Below are 19,194 nucleotides of genomic sequence, written 5' to 3' on the forward strand. Positions count from 1 at the left end.
AAATATACCAAAAACGATTTATTCCAGTCAACGTCAGCTAAATATGATGTGGCTGCCCATGGTTCTGATTTCTCTGTGTGTTTGTATGTGCGTGCAGTGCAAGTAGAAAAAACACGTTGATTCATCCTACATGCAGAGAAACGCCAATGTCATCCACCTATTTTTCAAGTTTACGAAACGGTCTTTGACTCTGTCATACAGTACGCACTTTTAGATTTTGTTAGGCCTTTTTGTTTTCCTAGGCTACCTGGCTAAAATGCTTGCTCGCTAGCCTAAATACCTTTCGTCTGCAACGATTAGCCAGCTGGTAAACATTAGCCTACGATATCTAGCTACATATTGAACTTCCATCAGGGGCACAATATATGAATTCATAGTTGGATCAGAATCTCAGTTTATAATCATTGGCTAGTACGGAGAGTTAAGTACAACCACAAGTCCAAATACCTATCTCCATCCATGGCTAATTTAGGAAAGGGATCATTTTAGCTAGCTAGCCACCAGAGGACAACAACACAACGAAATGCAAAAATTCAAGTTTTGTCTGACAATTATGTTTCGTCTTTGATGTGCTGTGATTTGGTGTGAAGCCAAATCCAGCTTGGCATCCCTTGACACTTTTATTTGGTGCGCCAGGACCATTCACAGATGAGCTCAGTTTCACTCAGACCAAATGCTTGATGGCTTTCCTTGCAACAATGTCATGCTCTTTTTGACCAGACAGCGTCAGATCGATGGGCTAGACATACAGAGACAGAGGGGCGGTGTTTCGCTCGTTCGGATGCTTTCTCCGGTGAAACACATTCAGCCTCTTGCGAATTGAAGGAAAATTATGAAACACAGAGAGAGGAAAGATAAAATAATCTATGTTTTTTGTTTTTTTCTTGGTAAATGTTTTGGGGAAGACTGGCTTCCTTTGGCAGCCATGAATTCACACCAAGAGGGGGAGAGGGTCAAACACAGACACATAACACTACAATCCAAATGATTCTATTGACATCAACAGGTGACAGTAGTTGGCAATGAACTGCATCTTGAATTGAATTGCATCGACACACTAAAATGAACCTTGTAGTGTTTAGGATTAGGCTTTTGTGGCTGGTTCCACCATGTCTAGTTTTAAGACCGTTCTTCTGTCTTCTGTGTCTCTGTAGAAATATCGTCAGTGCATGGCTGGACTGCTTGCCCCACCCTATGGAGTTATGGAGAGTGGTGGACGTAGCACTGACAGTGAGTACAAGAACTACAGTGACATCCGTAATGTTCACCTACCGTACAATGCTCCGTACTGGCCTACCTCTCGCCTTTAATATGAAATAAGAAATATCAGCAGTCTTAAAGTCAAGTCTAAGAACAGCCAGGTATCTTCCCCTCAGATAAGGTTTCGAAGTGAAATGACTAATGATGTTTTTCCTGAAGGCTAAAACACACACACACACACACACACACACACACTTCTGACTGTACAAATCTCCCTTGGGGACTGTCCGATAATATTATGTAACTCACTCCTCAAGGAGATTCTAGTCAACACATACTGTATCTACATTCAACATAGCATCGAGGTTATGTATTGACATCTGTCTAAGTATATTTGTGAACATGCACCAATTGTTGCAGATAAACAAGTGCTGATGTACAGTATGGGATTTATTTTGTCTTGCGTGGGCTTTAAACTCAGACTTCCTTTTTTTTAGGAATGACAACAAGTGTAATTTTTCTATTTTCTTATTCAGGAATGTCTGACAAAGAGAACATAAGCAACAACTCTTTTGGATCCATCTCTAAACATCTGAATAAGGTACAGTCGTCTCTCCTGAACACAGAACGGAGACTTCATCGTCATATATCATAATGATTTAGTTTCACCATCAAACATTGTCCACTATCATCATCATCCAAACAGCACTGTATGATGTGGCAGTAAGCATGTAATCTTGGCAGCCCAGAGACAATATCTAGCGTAAACAACCAGCTACTCATCCGTGTACGAGAGATTAGTGACCACTTTATGTCAAGTGAGTATCATCCAGATTGAACACTGTTGTGAATGGCAGAGTGACAGTGGGTGGTAAAGTGTTGGTGGTTTGCTCATATGTGCTTGCTGCTGACGTGGATCCTGATCGAACAACATCCTCTGCAGTTGCCAGAAGCTCGAAATAAGTCTGGAATGTGGAGTTTGTTTAAACTTTGACTAAATATAAACAGGGCTGCTGCTAAGACCTCGCTTCCGTTGGTGTGCATCACGTCCTTCATAGTTCCCGTTCCACCTTCTTAACCCCGTTGGGACTTCCTTACCTCCATCCATATAACATGGTGCTACTCTGGAGGGGATTTCACTATTTATTGCGGCTTGGACTTTGTTCTTTTCAGACCAGCCAAAACATGTGCACTATAAATAACTACAAGGACAGTATAATTGAGTGTCTTTTTATTATTTATTTGCAAACTCCCCTTCAGTTGTATTGTCTGCAAATTGCTGGCAAAACTCGAAGGCTCAAATCAAATCAAATCAAATGTTATTTGTCACATACACATGGTTAGCAGATGTTAATGCGAGCTTTTACACCTGCATTGTTTGCTGTTTGGGGTTTTAGGCTGGGTTTCTGTACAGCACTTTGAGATATCAGCTGATGTACGAAGGGCTATATAAATAAATTTGATTTGATTTGATTTGTGTAGCGAAATGCTTGTGCTTCTAGTTCCGACAATGCAGTGATAACCAACGAGTAATCTAACTAACAATTCCAAAACTAAACTAACTAAACTAATAAGGATATATGAATGAGTGATGGTACAGAGCAGCATACAGTAGATGGTATCGAGTACAGTATATACATATGAGATGAGTATGTAGACAAGGTAAACAAAGTGGCATAGTTAAAGTGGCTAGTGATACATGTATTACATAAGGATGCAGTCGATGATGTACAGTACAGTATATACTTATGCATATGAGATGAATAATGTAGGGTAAGTAACATTATATAAGGTAGCATTGTTTAAAGTGGCTAGTGATATATTTACATAATTTCCCATCAATTCCCATTATTAAAGTGGCTGGAGTTGGGTCAGTGTCAATGACAGTGTGTTGGCAGCAGCCACTCAATGTTAGTGGTGGCTGTTTAACAGTCTGATGGCCTTGAGATAGAAGCTGTTTTTCAGTCTCTCGGTCCCAGCTTTGACCACTGTTGTGTCGTCCGCAAACTTGATGATTGAGTTGGAGGCGTGCGTGGCCACGCAGTCGTGGGTGAACAGGGAGTACAGGAGAGGGCTCAGAACGCACCCTTGTGGGGCCCCCATGTTGAGGATCAGCGGGGAGGAGATGTTGTTGCCTACACTCACCACCTGGGGGCGGCCCGTCAGGAAGTCCAGTACCCAGTTGCACAGGGCGGGGTCGAGACCCAGGGTCTCGAGCTTGATGACGAGCTTGGAGGGTACTATGGTGTTGAATGCCGAGCTGTAGTCGATGAACAGCATTCTCACATAGGTATTCCTCTTGTCCAGGTGGGTTAGGGCAGTGTGCAGTGTGGTTGAGATTGCATCGTCTGTGGACCTATTTGGGCGGTAAGCAAATTGGAGTGGGTCTAGGGTGTCAGGTAGGGTGGAGGTGATATGGTCATTGACTAGTCTCTCAAAGCACTTCATGATGACGGAAGTGAGTGCTACGGGGCGGTAGTCGTTTAGCTCAGTTACCTTAGCTTTCTTGGGAACAGGAACAATGGTGGCCCTCTTGAAGCATGTGGGAACAGCAGACTGGTATAGGGATTGATTGAATATGTCCGTAAACACACCGGCCAGCTGGTCTGCGCATGCTCTGAGGGCGCGGCTGGGGATGCCGTCTGGGCCTGCAGCCTTGCGAGGGTTAACACGTTTAAATGTCTTACTCACCTCGGCTGCAGTGAAGGAGAGACCGCGTGTTTTCGTTGCAGGCCGTGTCAGTGGCACTGTATTGTCCTCAAAGCGGGCAAAAAAGTTATTTAGTCTGCCTGGGAGCAAGACATCCTGGTCCGTGACTGGGCTGGGTTTCTTCTTGTAGTCCGTGAATGACTGTAGACCCTGCCACATGCCTCTTGTGTCTGAGCCATTGAATTGAGATTCCACTTTGTCTCTGTACTGACGCTTAGCTTGTTTAATAGCCTTGCGGAGGGAATAGCTGCATTGTTTATATTCGGACATGTTACCAGACACCTTGCCCTGATTAAAAGCAGTGGTTCGCGCTTTCAGTTTCACGCGAATTCTGCCATCAATCCACGGTTTCTGGTTAGGGAATGTTTTTATCATTGCTATGGGAACGACATCTTCGACGCACGTTCTAATGAACTCGCACACCGAATCAGCGTATTCGTCAATAAATTTATCTGACGCAATAGGAAACATGTCCCAGTCCACGTGATGGAAGCAGTCTTGGAGTGTGGAGTCAGCTTGGTCTGACCAGCGTTGGACAGACCTCAGCGTGGGAGCCTCTTGTTTTAGTTTCTGCCTGTAGGCAGGGATCAGCAAAATGGAGGCTCTACATATTCCAGTCACAGAAGAAAAAAGAAGTGCGGCGACGCTGTTTTTGTAGTGTAATTCATACCTCCAGTTAAAGCTAAGTGCATCCATCTACAGTAATCCGTAGACCAGTGAACCCAAACCCTACAGGCACAGAATGCATACATTCCCACAGTAATACATGATTTAAGGGAACCCAGAGTCCTCGCTGACGTGTACGGTACGTGCACATGCTGTAGCTTATGCATTCTTCACGAGTCCAAATGATCAGTGATGCATATTAGAAAGATCTTGAAGCGTCACCTACAGTATATGGACCTCCTTTGAACGGCATCCTTGTGTTTGTCCTCGCTGGCATCATTTCATGGCCGCCATAAGACGCTGCGGCGAGAAAAGAGCAGCGCTCAGCAACATTTGAATCAAGAAGTTAAAGGGGGCTGTGGCGTTAGTGCATTTCACCCTCATTGTAGGGTGAAAGAGTTGATGATGAATTTGTAGGGTGGTTAAGCATCTATGTAACTGTTGGTCATGGCTGTGAGAGTAATGATGTTCGAAAAGAGGTTATGTAGAGGTTGAACAGCAGTCATTATGTCCGCTCTGTGGTGCATGGTGTGCTGGTTTAGTGCCTAGTCTCTGTTTGATCATTCTCTGCTCTTGATGTTTTTACCTCATGAATACCACATCCCATACAGGACTAGTTCAAGGTGGTTTCTGTGCTGTGGATCCAAGGGTTTGGGATGTAAGCACCAACACCTGCTTGTGAATCTCGTAAATAACTGCCCATTTAAACTTCTTCAGGATTGGTGGGTCCCCTGCGGGACGTTGAGCTAACGTAGGCTAATGCGATTAGCATGAGGTTGTAAGTAACACAAACATTTCCCAGGACATAGACATATCTGATATTGGCAGAAAGCTTAAATTATTGTTAATCTAACTGCAATGTCCAATTTACAGTAACTATTACAGTGAAGTAATACCATGCTATTGTTTGAGGAGAGTGCACAGTTTTGAACATGAAAAGTTATTAATAATCTATTTAAGCACATTTGGGCAAACTTTTGAACATAAATATTATGGTTCATTGGATCAGTCTAAAACTTTGCACATACATACTGCCATCTAGTGGCCAGAATCTAAATTGGGCTGGGCTGAAATAATACATGATGGCCTTTCTTTTGCATTTCAAACATGATGGTACAAAACAAATACAAAAGAATGGTTGTTTTTTTCTCTGTATTATCTTTTACCACATTCCTTTCACATTTCCACAAACTTCAAAGTGTTTCCTTTCAAATGGTACCAATAATATGCATATCCTTGCTTCAGGGCCTGAGCTACAGGCAGTTAGATTTGGGTATGTCATTTAGGTGAAAATTGAAAAAAAGGGTCCAATCCTGAAGGGCCCTGTTGATAGTGGAGGTTGTTAGGGGTAACGAATACCTCTACAAAACACATAATATCTGTCATCATTGAAAAACATAGGGAGGGAACTGTGACCATTCACTACAGTCTGTATCATGTCATAACATTGCTCATTTCCATATCATGCCTATACTTTATTTTGTGCTTTTGTTTTCCAATCCATGATGTTTCCTTGTGTGTTTTTTTTCAGTCATTGTCATGTCATTTTATTTTTCAGAAGTCATTAATTGAAAGCCCAGCCAAACTCCGTCCTAAACCCATTTCTCAGGTAGTAAAGACCATCACATCAGTAAAGGCCAACTCCTCTGTTTCTATTGTAAAGCTCTACCTCTACTCCATCCTTCTATTCTCTCCCAACAGGTCCCATCTGAGAAGATCCTGCGAGCAGGGAAGGTTCTCCGTGATGCCATCCTCTCCAGAGCTCCCCACATGATCCGAGACAGGAAGTACCACCTGAAGACATACAGGTGGGTTGTAGTATCTCATGTACAGTACCATGTACATGCTACTCTCATGTCAAAGAAATTGTACATCTATGTGTGAGTGTATTTTTTATGTCAGATTTTTTGCTGTATCAAAACAAATGTTATTTGCCGAATACAACAGGTGTAGTAGACCTTACAGAAATGCTTACTTACAAGCCCTTCACCAACAATGCAGTTTTAAGAAAAATAAGTGTTAAAGTATTTACTCAAATAAACTGAAGTAAAAAAACATTTTTTTAAATACAAGAAAATAGAAAAATAACAAATAATTAAATAGCAACAATAAAATAACAGTAATGAGGCTATATACAGGGGCACCGGTACAGAGTCAATGTGTGGGGGCACAGGTTAGTCGAGGTAATTGCAAACAGTCCGGGTAGCCATTTGATTGGCTGTTCAGGAGTTTTATGGTTTCGGGGTAGAAGCTGTTAAGAAGCCTTTTCGACATAGACTTGGCGCTCTGGTACTGCTTGCCGTGCGGTAGCAGAGATAGCAGTTTATGACTAGGGTGGCTGGAGTCTTTGTCAATTGTCAGGGTCTTCCGCTGACACCGCCTGGTATAGAGGTCCTGGATGGCAGGAAGCTTAGCCCCAGTGATGTACTGGGCCGTACGCACTACCCTCTGTAGTGCCTTGCGGTCGGAGGCCGAGCAGTTGCCATACCAGGCGGTGATGCAACCAGTCATGATGCTCTCGATGGTGTAGATGTCAAACTTTTTGAGGGTCTGAGGACCCATTCCAAATCTTTTTTTGTCTACCGAGGTGGAATAGGCATTGTCGCACCCTCTTCACTACTGTCTTGGTGTGTTTGGACCATGATAGTTCGATGGTGATGTGGACACCAAGGAACTTGAAGCTCTCAACTGGCTCCCATACAGCCCCATCAATGAGAATGGGAGCGTGCTCGACCCTCCTTTTCCTGTAGTCCACGATCATCTTCGTGGTCTTGATCACGTTGAGGGAGAGGTTGTTATCCTGGCACCACACTGCCAGGTCTCTGACCTCCTCCCTATAGGCTGCCTCATCGTTGTCGGTGATCAGGCCTACCACTGTTGTGTCGTCGGCAAACTTAATGATGGTGTTGGAGTCATGCTTGGCCATGCAGTCATGAGTGAACAGGGAGTACAGGAGAGGACTGACCACGCACCCCTGAGGTGCCCCCTGTGTTGAGGATCAGTGTGGCAAATGGGTTGTTACCTACCCTAACAACTGGGGGCGGCCCGTCAGGAAGTCCAAGATCTAGTTGAAGAGGGAGGAGTTTGTCCCAGGGTCCTTAGCTTGGTGATGAGCTTAGAGGGCACTATTGTATTGAACGCTGAGCTGTAGTCAATGAATAGCATTCTCACGTAGGTGTTCCTTCTGTCCAGGTGGGAGAGGGCAGTGTGGACTGCAATAAAGATTGCATCATCTGTGGATCTGCTGGGGCGTTATGCGAATTGGAGTGGGTCTAGGGTTTCTGGGATAATGGTGTTGATGTGAGCCATGACCAGCCTTTCAAAGCACTTCATGGCTACAGATGTGAGTGCTACGGTAGTCATTTAGGCAGGTTACTTTGATGTTCTTGGGCACAGGGACTATGGTGGTCTGCTTGAAAAAGGGACAGGTTGAAAATGTCAGTGAAGACACGTGCCAGTTGGACAGTGCATGCTTGGAGTACACATCCTGGTAATCTGTCTGGCACTACGGCCTTATGAATGTTGACCTGTTTAAAGGTCACACTCACATCGGCTACGGAGAGCATGATCACACAGTCGTCCGGAACAGCTGGTGCTCTCATGCATGCTTCAGTGTTGCTTGCCTCAAAGCGCGCATAGAACTAATTTAGCTCATCTGGTGTCACTGAGCAGCTCACGGCTGTGCTTCCCTTTGTAATCCGTAATAGTTTGCAAGCCCTGCCACATCCGACGAGCATCGCAGACAATGTAGTAGGATTCATGTATTCATTTCCTGATGTGTATCTCCTACAGGCAATGCTGTGTGGGAACAGAGCTGGTTGACTGGCAGATGCAGCAGAGCTCCTCTGTTTACTCTCGCATTCAAGCAGTGGGCATGTGGCAGGTGCTGTTAGAGGAAGGTGTTCTCAACCACGGTGAGCCACAACAGTACAGTAGACAGTAGCTAAGGATACCCTCTGTGTGTGTGTGTGTGAGTTGGGGGGGGGGCCTTTAGTGCCTTTTGCGACATTTCTCCAAGTTTCACCATCATTGTTAAGACCTAGATATTTTGTTGCTTTGACAAAGTCTTCTCTGATCATTGATATCATGTGATTAGCGATCCATTTACGTCTTTCCCCCATTTTAAGATCAACAATTAAACATGTTTTGTGAAGCTTGCATTCAATTGCCACTCTCTGTTGCACACGACAAGCTTCCATTCCCTCTGTCTCAAGGGGATTTATGGCTGATTTAAGAAGAAATCGTCAAACCTGTTTATGGTCAACTCTGATACTTTATTTGGCACTTAAAATTTCACCTCTTGAGAAAACAACATGTTTTTTATGAAGTTGACAGAATGTTAAAATGAGATGAAAACAAACGTCCCTCCCCCCACCAAGTTCTACTTATCAAAAGGCAGCGAATTGGTGGAACGACCTGTGTGTGTGCCTGTGTGTGAGTGCATGTAAATGAGGCTCCATTTCTAAACCTCTAAACCTGTGGGATCTGTGTTGGTATTGTGCTGCAGTGGACCAGGAGCTGACCTTCCAGGACAAGTATCTTTTCTACCGTTTCCTGGAGGATGAACAGGAAGACGCTCCCCTGCCCACCGAGGAGGAGACCAGGGAGAGCGATGAGGAGCTGCAGGACACCCTCCTCCTCCTCTCCCAGGTCGGCCCTGACGCCCACATGCGCATGGTCCTGAGGAAACAGTAAGGACCAATCACAGAGATCGCCACCTGCTGGTATGATAGATATACAGTATCTGCAGGTTTGGCAGGGTTAGGAAATATATATAAGATATGTAAGCTAAGTGCAAAGCTGATGCTAAAATCCTGTTCAAAGTGAATCGATTAGATTGTAGTCGAGGTCAAATTATTTTTTAATTGGTGCACATTTCCCCTTCCCCAGTCCAGGACAGAGGGCAGTGGATGATTTGGAGATCATTTATGAGGAGCTGCTTCATATAAAGGCCTTATCGCACCTATCCACCACTGTGAGTGCAGATTTGGTTACAATAATAACCCATTTTGGATGTTTGTTTTTTTTGGTCCCCAATTATTTTAGTTAAAAAAATTGTGGGGGTAAAAAAAGACAAAAAAAATCACCAGGAATTCAGCTAAAATAAAAATGTATTCAGTAAATCTGCTCCCAAGGATTCCTACAAGTAAAAAGAGAGAAGTATGTGATCGTGTCTCAATCTAATGAGGTGTGAAATTATTGTTATTTTCAAATACAATCCATTTTTTTTGGTTTACTTGTGGTCAATTTGCAGTGTACAGATGTTTGTAATTATGCTCCGAACCCCCGACCCTCCGCTTGGGCATAAATCGGACCACGGACCATGCCTACCCGTGGCCTATATGACGTCACCTCTAACCTTTTCCTCTGCTTCTACAGGTAAAGAAAGAACTAGCCGGTGTCCTGATCTTTGAGTCCCATGCCAAATCTGGAACAGTCTGTAAGTAGTACATGACCGGAACTCAATCGATTTAACTTAATCAACGTTGCACGCAAGACGTCATTTTTTAAATGCATTATCTACATGGAGGCAGAAAGAAAATCCCAGATTATATACTAAATCCTTTGTTTTGTCTATTTCAGTGGAATTCTTTGAAATGTTTTGGTGGAAAACCTCTTTATGAACCCTTTACATATCATTTTTGTTGTTGTAATCTTTCACTTGTTCAGTGTTCAATCAAGGGGAGGAAGGCGCATCGTGGTACATCATTCTAAAGGGCTCTGTAAACGTTGTCATTTATGGAAAGGTAAAAAAAGTAATATTATTTGAATTTTTCATCTCATACAATTGATCCCCATTTGATCAGTACAGCTTGTCACCATAGCTTATTATAGAATATATGAGGGTGTAAGAGTTATATCATTTAAAAGATGCTGTACATGCTCTCACTCATCTCATTTTCCCTGTTTCACACATACATTCTTTGTTTGCTTGTTTCACAAAGGGGGTTGTTTGCACGCTGCATGAGGGAGACGACTTTGGGAAGCTTGCTCTGGTCAACGATGCCCCCCGTGCCGCCTCCATTGTTCTACGAGAGGATAACTGCCACTTCCTACGTGTGGACAAGGAGGACTTCAACCGGATCCTCAGAGTGAGTTATCTGGGGAAGTTAACATGGCCCTCCTCCACCTCTGCTCAGTGAAGTCCCACTATCCTTTTTCAATGGTATAGTCTCCCTCTATTGGTTGAGGTTCAGCATTGCACAATGATGCCAACATTAAAGGGTATTCTACTATCAACTTTGTGGTTCAATGTCGACAGATGTCTGTAGAAAAGGTACAGTATAAATCCTAAGGCCAAACTATCAGCTGCTAGTCTCTTGTCTCTCTACGTTCTCCCTCCACTGCCTATTGTTAGCCTGGCCCACGTGCAGCCTGCATCAGACTTTGATAGGGCATCAGGGTCTTGATTGTGTCTATTGAAAAGCGGATGGATGGATGATGGTTATCTGTGTGATCCACAGAGGCAGGCTCTCTGTAATAGGCTCACTCAATCCTCTGTAAATCTCCCGTTGGCTCTGGCCTGATGGGCTGCTAGGCCAGACATGGGTTGTGTCCCAAATGGAACCCTATTCCCTATATAGTGCCCTACTCTTGAATAGAGCCCTATGGGCCCTGGTCAAAAGAAGCGCACTACATAGGAAATAGGGTGCCATTTGAGATGATACCTCAGTCAAACTGCTGACCTCCCAGTCTTTCTGTCAGTACTAGCATACTAATCCACCAGGCATACAGTACCATAGTCCTGATGGGATGATGTAGTCTGGCCTCAGACCAGGGGTCATATTTAAGTCAGATAAATATGTCAACTACCCCCATATTATTTTGTCTACATGATGTGTGTACTGTAGGCCTATTCTACAGGATTTCCTTGTACTATATTACTGATATACATTATTATAATATAGAGTATATATAGAGTATATATAAACAATGTATATACACACCCGTTTATTAGGTACACCCTTTTAGTACCAGGTCGGACCCCTTTTTTGCCTCCAGAACAGCGTTCCGAGATGCCGTTCTGCACACCACTGTTGTAGTCCACAGTTATTTGCCTGTTTGTGGCCCGCCTGTTACCTTGACATTCTCCTTCGACCACTCAACAATGGGCTGTTTTCACTGCTGTCTGGATTTATTTAGTTTGTCACACCATTCTCGGGAAACCCTGTAGTGCGTGAACAGCCCAGGAGGCTGGCCGTTTCTGAGATACTATAACCGGCGCTCATGGCACTGACGATCACACCACGAAGTCGCTTAGGTCACTCGTTTTGCCCATTATAACGTTTAATCGAACAATAACTGAATGCCTCGATGACTGTCTGGGTGGTGTCCCTAATAAACAGAGTCGTGAAACCTAATAAACTTTCCAATGTGTGTGCATATGTACAGTGCCTTGCGAAAGTATTCGGCCCCCTTGAACTTTGCGACCTTTTGCCACATTTCAGGCTTCAAACATAAAGATATAAAACTGTATTTTTTTGTGAAGAATCAACAACAAGTGGGACACAATCATGAAGTGGAACGACATTTATTGGATATTTCAATTTTTTTTTACAAATCAAAAACTGAACAATTGGGTGTGCAAAATTATTCAGCCTCAGTGAGGTTGGATGGAGAGCATTTGTGAACAGCAGTTTTCAGTTCTTTCCACAGATTCTCGATTGGATTCAGGTCTGGACTTTGACTTGTCCATTCTAACACCTGGATATGTTTATTTTTGAACCATTCCATTGTAGATTTTGCTTTATGTTTTGGATCATTGTCTTGTTGGAAGACAAATCTCCGTCCCAGTCTCAGGTCTTTTGCAGACTCCATCAGGTTTTCTTCCAGAATGGTCCTGCATTTGGCTCCATCCATCTTCCCATCAATTTTAACCATCTTCCCTGTCCCTGCTGAAGAAAAGCAGGCCCAAACCATGATGCTACCACCACCATGTTTGACAGTGGGGGTGGTGTGTTCAGGGTGATGAGCTGTGTTGCTTTTACACCAAACATAACGTTTTGCATTGTTGCCAAAATGTTTAATTTTGGTTTCATCTGACCAGAGCACCTTCTTCCACATGTTTGGTGTGTCTCCCAGGTGGCTTGTGGCAAACTTTAAATGACACTTTTTATGGATATCTTTAAGAAATGGCTTTCTTCTTGCCACTCTTCCATAAAGGCCAGATTTGTGCAATATACGACTGATTGTTGTCCTATGGACAGAGTCTCCCACCTCAGCTGTAGATCTCTGCAGTTCATCCAGAGTGATCATGGGCCTCTTGGCTGCATCTCTGATCAGTCTTCTCCTTGTATGAGTTGAAAGTTTAGAGGGACGGCCAGGTCTTGGTAGATTTGCAGTGGTCTGATACTCCTTCCATTTCAATATTATCGCTTGCACAGTGCTCCTTGGGATGTTTAAAGCTTGGGAAATCTTTTTGTATCCAAATCCGGCTTTAAACTTCTTCACAACAGTATCTCGGACCTGCCTGGTGTGTTCCTTGTTCTTCATGATGCTCTCTGCGCTTTTAACGGACCTCTGAGACTATCACAGTGCAGGTGCATTTATACGGAGACTTGATTGCACACAGGTGGATTGTATTTATCATCATTAGTCATTTAGGTCAACATTGGATCACTCAGAGATCCTCACTGAACTTCTGGAGAGAGTTTGCTGCACTGAAAGTAAAGGGGCTGAATAATTTTGCACGCCCAATTTTTAAGTTTTTGATTTGTTAAAAAAGTTTGAAATATCCAATAAAGGTCGTTACACTTCATGATTGTGTCCCACTAGTTGTTGATACTTCACAAAAAAATACAGTTTTATATCTTTATGTTTGAAGCCTGAAATGTGGCAAAAGGTCGCAAAGTTCAAGGGGGCTGAATACTTTCGCAAGGCACTGTATATATACTATATATATATATATATATATATATACATACATACATACATACATACATACATACATACATACATACATACATACATACATACATATACAAAAGTATATGGACGCCACTTCAAATTAGTGGATTCAGCTTTTTCAGCCGCACCTGTTGCTGACAGGTGATAAAAATGAAGCACACAGCCATGCAATCCCCATAGACAAACATTGGCAGTAGAATGGCCTTACTGAAGAACTCGGTGACTTTCAACATGGCACCGTCCTAGGATGCCACCTTTCCATCAAGTCAGTTTGTCAAATTTCTGCCCTGCTAGACCTTCCCCGGTAAGTGCTGTTATTGTGAAGTGGAAACGTCTAGGAGCAACAAGCTTCTTGAAACGGATCATATTTCTGATGATATAATGATGAATTTGTGCCTGTGTGTGTGTGTGTCCAGGACGTGGAGGCCAACACGGTGCGTCTGAAGGAACATGATCAGGATGTTCTGGTCCTGGAGAAGTGCCCCAGCAGCATCCAGACCTCTACCCACGGCACCACCACCACCACCCCCTCCCACTACAAGTAGCCTACTGAGCTAACTCTGTCTTAATCACCTTTTCATCTAAACCACTTACTGTAGCAGCCCTGTTCAATAGAGGTAGATTTATATAGGATGTTAAAGGGGACTGTAGGTGTGTAAGATACACTAACCTCACTCCCTTCAGAAAAGAGGAGGAGAAACTCTCCTGCAGGCACAGTTAGGGGAGTGTGGTTTGTGAATTAGATACTCTCTTGAAGAGATTTGTGAGTGGAAGAAGTGGGTGAGTTTGTGAGTTACTCTCTGCTAAAGGGCGTGGACCTAGAGACTGGGCATCAGTTCTTGGGTAAGCCAAGGCTGTGACTGCGAGGCTGCAGACATGTGTTATCTAGTAGACTAGACTTAATGGAGGTTGCTGCCAGTGACCGCGGCTGCAGCAATGGAGAGGGACACATTAATGGTAATGACTGAGAGATGTGCTCCCGGGGAGAAGGCAGGCCGCGCGGGTTACAATCACTCTGCCAGGGTTGGCCTCTAATCAACTACAGTGCCAGTCACATATGAAGAGTGTGAGGGTGTCAAGCACCTCTCCTTCCCCAATGGAGTGCCTGCCACACATTCTGTCCCAAATTCCACCCTATTCCCTATATAGTGCACTATTTTGTTTTCTACTAGGGCCCTATGGAAGAATAGGGTGCTATTTGGGGAACACACACCTTGTTATCTGTCTTCCTTTAACTAACCAATCACAACAGGCCTGGCTGTGCACTGTGTTGATTCTTAAGGTCAAGTGGTGGTCTCTCCTTCTGTTTACCTATGGAGAGGCTTCCACACCCTCTCTCCCCCAGCCAGCCCCTTATAATCTTAAGCATGGGTCAGGACCTCTTTTGACTGTAGTTTGGATTATTATCTAATGTAGTAATCACAGGCAGGTATTCAGATCACACAGCTCAGTGAAGTGTGGATGGAATAGGAACAGTAGTGAGAACTAGCAAGTATCTGTCTTGTTTAATTTATTAGGTGATTGATTGACACTGCCATTCCAGATACACTGTGATGTCAGGGGCACCAGAGAAGATTCTGGAGCACTTCCTGGAAATGATGCGACTGGACTCTCACCTCAACGAATCAGGTACGGTAGTGCACTCTGTCCCTCCAATAACATCTCTGGCCACTGTGTACCGTTGTATTTCAGTGTAGGGACCGAATTAACATTATTTCAACCCTATGTGATATTGACTAATGTAGATGGATGTGTTGTGTTCGTCATGGCTGTCGTGTTTAGATTGTCTCCTCTGTACCCTCACAGAGAGAGCATCCATCCTCCGTGCTACTGCTGCTGACCTGTTTGTTCATGTCTATAATTAGCAGCGCACAACAGTGCTTATCTAATTACGCTTGGTTGTGTGGACTCTCCTGGCTGCTTTCATGCCTCAGCCGTCCACGGTGACAGAGCCATGTGTGATCAGGCCTGTAATACTGTCAGCATGCTGGCCTGGCGTCGTTTCATCTGACATCACAGGTGCCTCATTCTCTCTCGCTCTGGCTCTTTCTCGCACTCTCGCTCTGCACAGACCCAGCTCTGGACGACTTTGTGCTCATGCACTGCGTCTTCATCCCTAACAGCCAGTTGTGCCCGGTGCTCATGGCCCAATATCCTTTCAGTCACTGAAAATAGCATATGATCATATATGTTTTTGTGTGGATTTCTACTAATGTGTATCAGTATCCCTTATGTATCTTGTATGTATTAGGCATCTAAGAGTAGGATCAGAATCAGGATCTAGGATCAGGTCCCCCATGTCCAAATAATCATATTAGTTGTAACGTAAATGGCTAAACTGATCCTGAATCAACCCTGGAGTAAATTGGAGTCAAGCTGTAGCTCCTATGTGTTTCTGTCCTTAACGTCACTGCACCTACCACGCTGAGGCGTCCCAGGGGTCAGAACAGGAGCGTCTGGACTACACTTTGAACAACAAGAGGAGGGTGATCAGGCTGGTGCTCCAATGGGCCTCAGTACATGGAGATCACCTTCAGGAGGAGGACGCCTCACTAGCCTTCCTAGAGGTCAGTTTATGCATCCCAAATGGCACTCTATTCCCTATGTCGTGAACTACTTTTGACCAGGGCCCTAGCCCAAAGGGAATAGGGCGCCATTTTGGCCTTGTCTTCCTCACCATTTTTTCTTGCGTACTGAATTCAGCTTGTTGTTTAAAAAGATACGGCTTGCTGTGAATTGTAGAGTATTGGTGATCGTCATCTGATAATCCAAATGAGTTTGGGCTCATTTTGAACCTCTCCTCATTCTGAGTGTGTCATGTGTTACAGGAGTTCTTTGTGTCTGTATCTGATGACGCCAGTGTGATTCCTGCTCTGAAAGATCAACTCCCAGAGTTAGAGAAGCTAGTTAAAAACAGGTGTGTGTAAATGTATTGTTACTGCGTGCACTTGTCTTTAGTGTCCCGGGCTTAAGCATGGTGTAATCTCACTTTCTTTACCCTTTCAGCTCTGACGATGCCAGATCCTCTCCACAAAAGGTATGTGACCCTGCTGTGACCCCGAGCACTGTAGTCGTATTCTGTGCTTTTGTTTTCATTGTCAATCCGAGCTATACATACATTTCTGTATGTCCTGTTTCAGCACAAAGTCCTGTTGCGGCAGTTCAGCATGGGGGATGAGAAGCTGCAGAAACGACAGGCCATCAAGAGTAATGATGAGAGTAAGTGGGGCATAGTGTATGTGTGAAATCATGCAGGATATGAGGTAGAAGCTATACATCTATAGAAAAGCACAGTGTAGTAGTATGAGCCTTTTGGCCTTGCAGCCAGCAGTCACACACAGTATTTCGAACATCTACAATGGCCTGGACTCTAGTTTGTCTTCCCATCCCCCATTCCTTCATGTTAATGACCCTGAGTTGTGCTCTGTCCCCATGCAGTCCTGTTCAAAGTGTACTGCAGCGACCACACCTACACCACCATCCGGGTCACCGTGGCCGCCTCAGTCAGAGAGGTCATCAGCGCAGTGGCCGACAAGCTGGGGTCAGCGGAGGACCTCCTCCTGGTCAACCTCAGTTCGGCCGGAGGTGAGAAGGGCCACAGCCACATGCTAATCAAACGACGGTGGACGCCACACAGTCTTTCCACGCATAGATATTTGCAGATGCTATGATGCTCATTAATCAGGGGCTGATTTACTGGGAAATGATTGGCTTTTGGTGCTAGATTACTCTGTTTCAATTACCCGGTATATGCTCAAGATATTTCCGTGACCTGCAGGAGAGCCGCATGGAGAAAAGCTTGGGGCAATATTGCTGTTCTTGCTTCAACTCATAAGATTCTACACCCGCTTGTTGCTGCCATTGGCTGGTACTTGCTGGATGGATGTTCCAGTGTCTCTGCCAGGGCGTACTTATCCACCTCTCTCTCTGGCCCATGTTTGATCTGCTCTTTCCCCGTACCAAGTAAGGCCAGAGGCACAGCTGCTCCATGGTCTCTGAGACCCTAATCATATTGCCCATTAATCTAGTTATTTACTGGCATTTGTTTTCGCTGCTAAGAATCTGGGCACAATTCTCTGAGGAGGATTCAGAGGAGTATGGATGCCTCGTTCTGTCATATTCAATGCATGATTGCCAGTTCTAATGCAAACATAATGCAGCCTCTTCAGAGTCTTCTTGACCACTTTCTTTGATGATGAAGTTCAAGGATGACTGAGCTCCACGGCAACCGTAGCCAGTTAAACCCTGTAGCAGTGTAACCGTATCTACTCCGGGGATTAGGGATAAGTCAAATACTGGGGGGCAATTGTGTGACTTTGAACTTCTATATATATTGACCATCTATAGCGCTTTTCATAACAGAAAGAAATCTGAAAGCGCTTCAAAAGTAAAAAACAAACCAACAAGCAATACATCATCCTGAGTAGCCTATAAAAAATCTAGCTAGGTCAACCAATAGAGGCCATAGATGGAGTGGGACAGTTCATGGTGTGATCAGAGGAAGTTGGTCAGAGAGATGGTTGATGAAGAAGTCTGGTGACGATCTTGTAGAGGGCTACTCTGGGAACAAGCTTGAGTTGTGAAGCCACTGGAACTTCTCCTCCTTCAGTCTGCGTAGCCTCAGTAGCTCTGGGCACCAGGAAGCTCACCACACACAGTTCAGAGTAGTAGCCAGTCGTCCTCCTTACGAACCCGCAGCACTGCATTTCTCTACTGCATCTCCCGTTCTCCTCAAATTATGTTTTCAAAAGATCAGGAACCAGCAGCCAGGTGAAACAAAAGAAGCTGGTAGCTGTGTCCAGATGAATAAACAAAAGAACAAATGAATCATCAAAAACATTAGCCAACTAACTGGCTAGCTACAGTAGCAAATTCAAAAAGAGTTGCCTGCCTGTCAATCTGCAAATTTGTGGGTGAAAACTACCAGATATGTGACAAAGACTCAATGTTATCAAAAACAAAACAGCTGATAAAAATAATAATAATTCAGTCACTTAAAAATAATGAAATATGTACACATTTACAGGAGCTCTTGTTCTCATGCCATGCCATCTCTTGTTCGTTGTTTTCCTTCAGATAAAGTGGTGCTGAAGCCCAACGATATTTCAGTCTTCTCCACACTCAGCATCAACGGCCGTCTGTTTGTCTGCCCCAGGGATCAACTGGATTCATTGGTGTGTAAATGTCCCTCAGGGAAAAAAACGCATTCAGACTGACCCGACTGATTCCCAGAGGTTCCCCTACAAGCTGTACATGTCTTGCAGCTGTTACTTCTTATGTATTTCGCTCACGTAATATTTTGTTTTAAATCAACAGACATATGTTCACTGGCCCGAGGCTACTGTTGAATTTCGACTTGTTATAGTTGTAGAACTGCCATTGTATCCATCAAAACGGTCCTGTATTTCACATGAGTGTTAAATGTATGATGAAGGATGATATACAGACACATGTAAATTATACTGTATATTAAGTGTGCGCTATATTTCAGACACCCTTGCCAGAGCAGGAAGGGCCCTCCACTGGCTCCATGGGCAGCTTTGAGTTAATGAGCTCGAAAGACCTGGCCTACCAGATGACTGTCTACGACTGGGAACTCTTCCACTGTGTACACGAGGTGTGTCAGACCACTGAGGGAATGAGGAATTACTTGATTCTATGGTTGCGTCCTAAATGGCACCCTATTCCCGATATAGTGCACTACTTTCAGAA

At 44.1% G+C, this 19,194-nt stretch overlaps 1 protein-coding gene across 8 annotated transcripts in view; it reads left to right on the forward strand.

The window, feature by feature from the left end:
• The window catches only part of rapgef4a (Rap guanine nucleotide exchange factor 4a), a 52,356-nt gene that overhangs the window by 28,788 nt on the left and 4,374 nt on the right, over window positions 1-19,194 (forward strand). For 7 of the 8 annotated variants that reach the window (XM_035773421.2, XM_052522014.1, XM_052522016.1 and 4 more), the window contains 20 exons: window positions 1,155-1,230; window positions 1,737-1,801; window positions 6,134-6,184; window positions 6,277-6,383; window positions 8,368-8,489; window positions 9,083-9,266; window positions 9,466-9,550; window positions 9,955-10,015; window positions 10,246-10,322; window positions 10,521-10,667; window positions 13,899-14,023; window positions 15,026-15,111; window positions 15,554-15,632; window positions 15,899-16,049; window positions 16,311-16,399; window positions 16,489-16,519; window positions 16,623-16,701; window positions 16,921-17,067; window positions 18,559-18,656; window positions 18,974-19,099. In XM_035773421.2, the coding sequence (XP_035629314.2) occupies window positions 1,155-1,230; window positions 1,737-1,801; window positions 6,134-6,184; window positions 6,277-6,383; window positions 8,368-8,489; window positions 9,083-9,266; window positions 9,466-9,550; window positions 9,955-10,015; window positions 10,246-10,322; window positions 10,521-10,667; window positions 13,899-14,023; window positions 15,026-15,111; window positions 15,554-15,632; window positions 15,899-16,049; window positions 16,311-16,399; window positions 16,489-16,519; window positions 16,623-16,701; window positions 16,921-17,067; window positions 18,559-18,656; window positions 18,974-19,099 (1,986 nt within the window). The remainder of the gene's footprint in view (window positions 1-1,154; window positions 1,231-1,736; window positions 1,802-6,133; window positions 6,185-6,276; window positions 6,384-8,367; window positions 8,490-9,082; window positions 9,267-9,465; window positions 9,551-9,954; window positions 10,016-10,245; window positions 10,323-10,520; window positions 10,668-13,898; window positions 14,024-15,025; window positions 15,112-15,553; window positions 15,633-15,898; window positions 16,050-16,310; window positions 16,400-16,488; window positions 16,520-16,622; window positions 16,702-16,920; window positions 17,068-18,558; window positions 18,657-18,973; window positions 19,100-19,194) is intronic. The other variant, XM_052522009.1, reaches the window with a different exon arrangement.

Source organism: Oncorhynchus keta, chromosome 7 (genome assembly GCF_023373465.1).
Source record: "Oncorhynchus keta strain PuntledgeMale-10-30-2019 chromosome 7, Oket_V2, whole genome shotgun sequence".
Classification (NCBI taxonomy): Eukaryota; Metazoa; Chordata; class Actinopteri; order Salmoniformes; family Salmonidae; genus Oncorhynchus; species Oncorhynchus keta.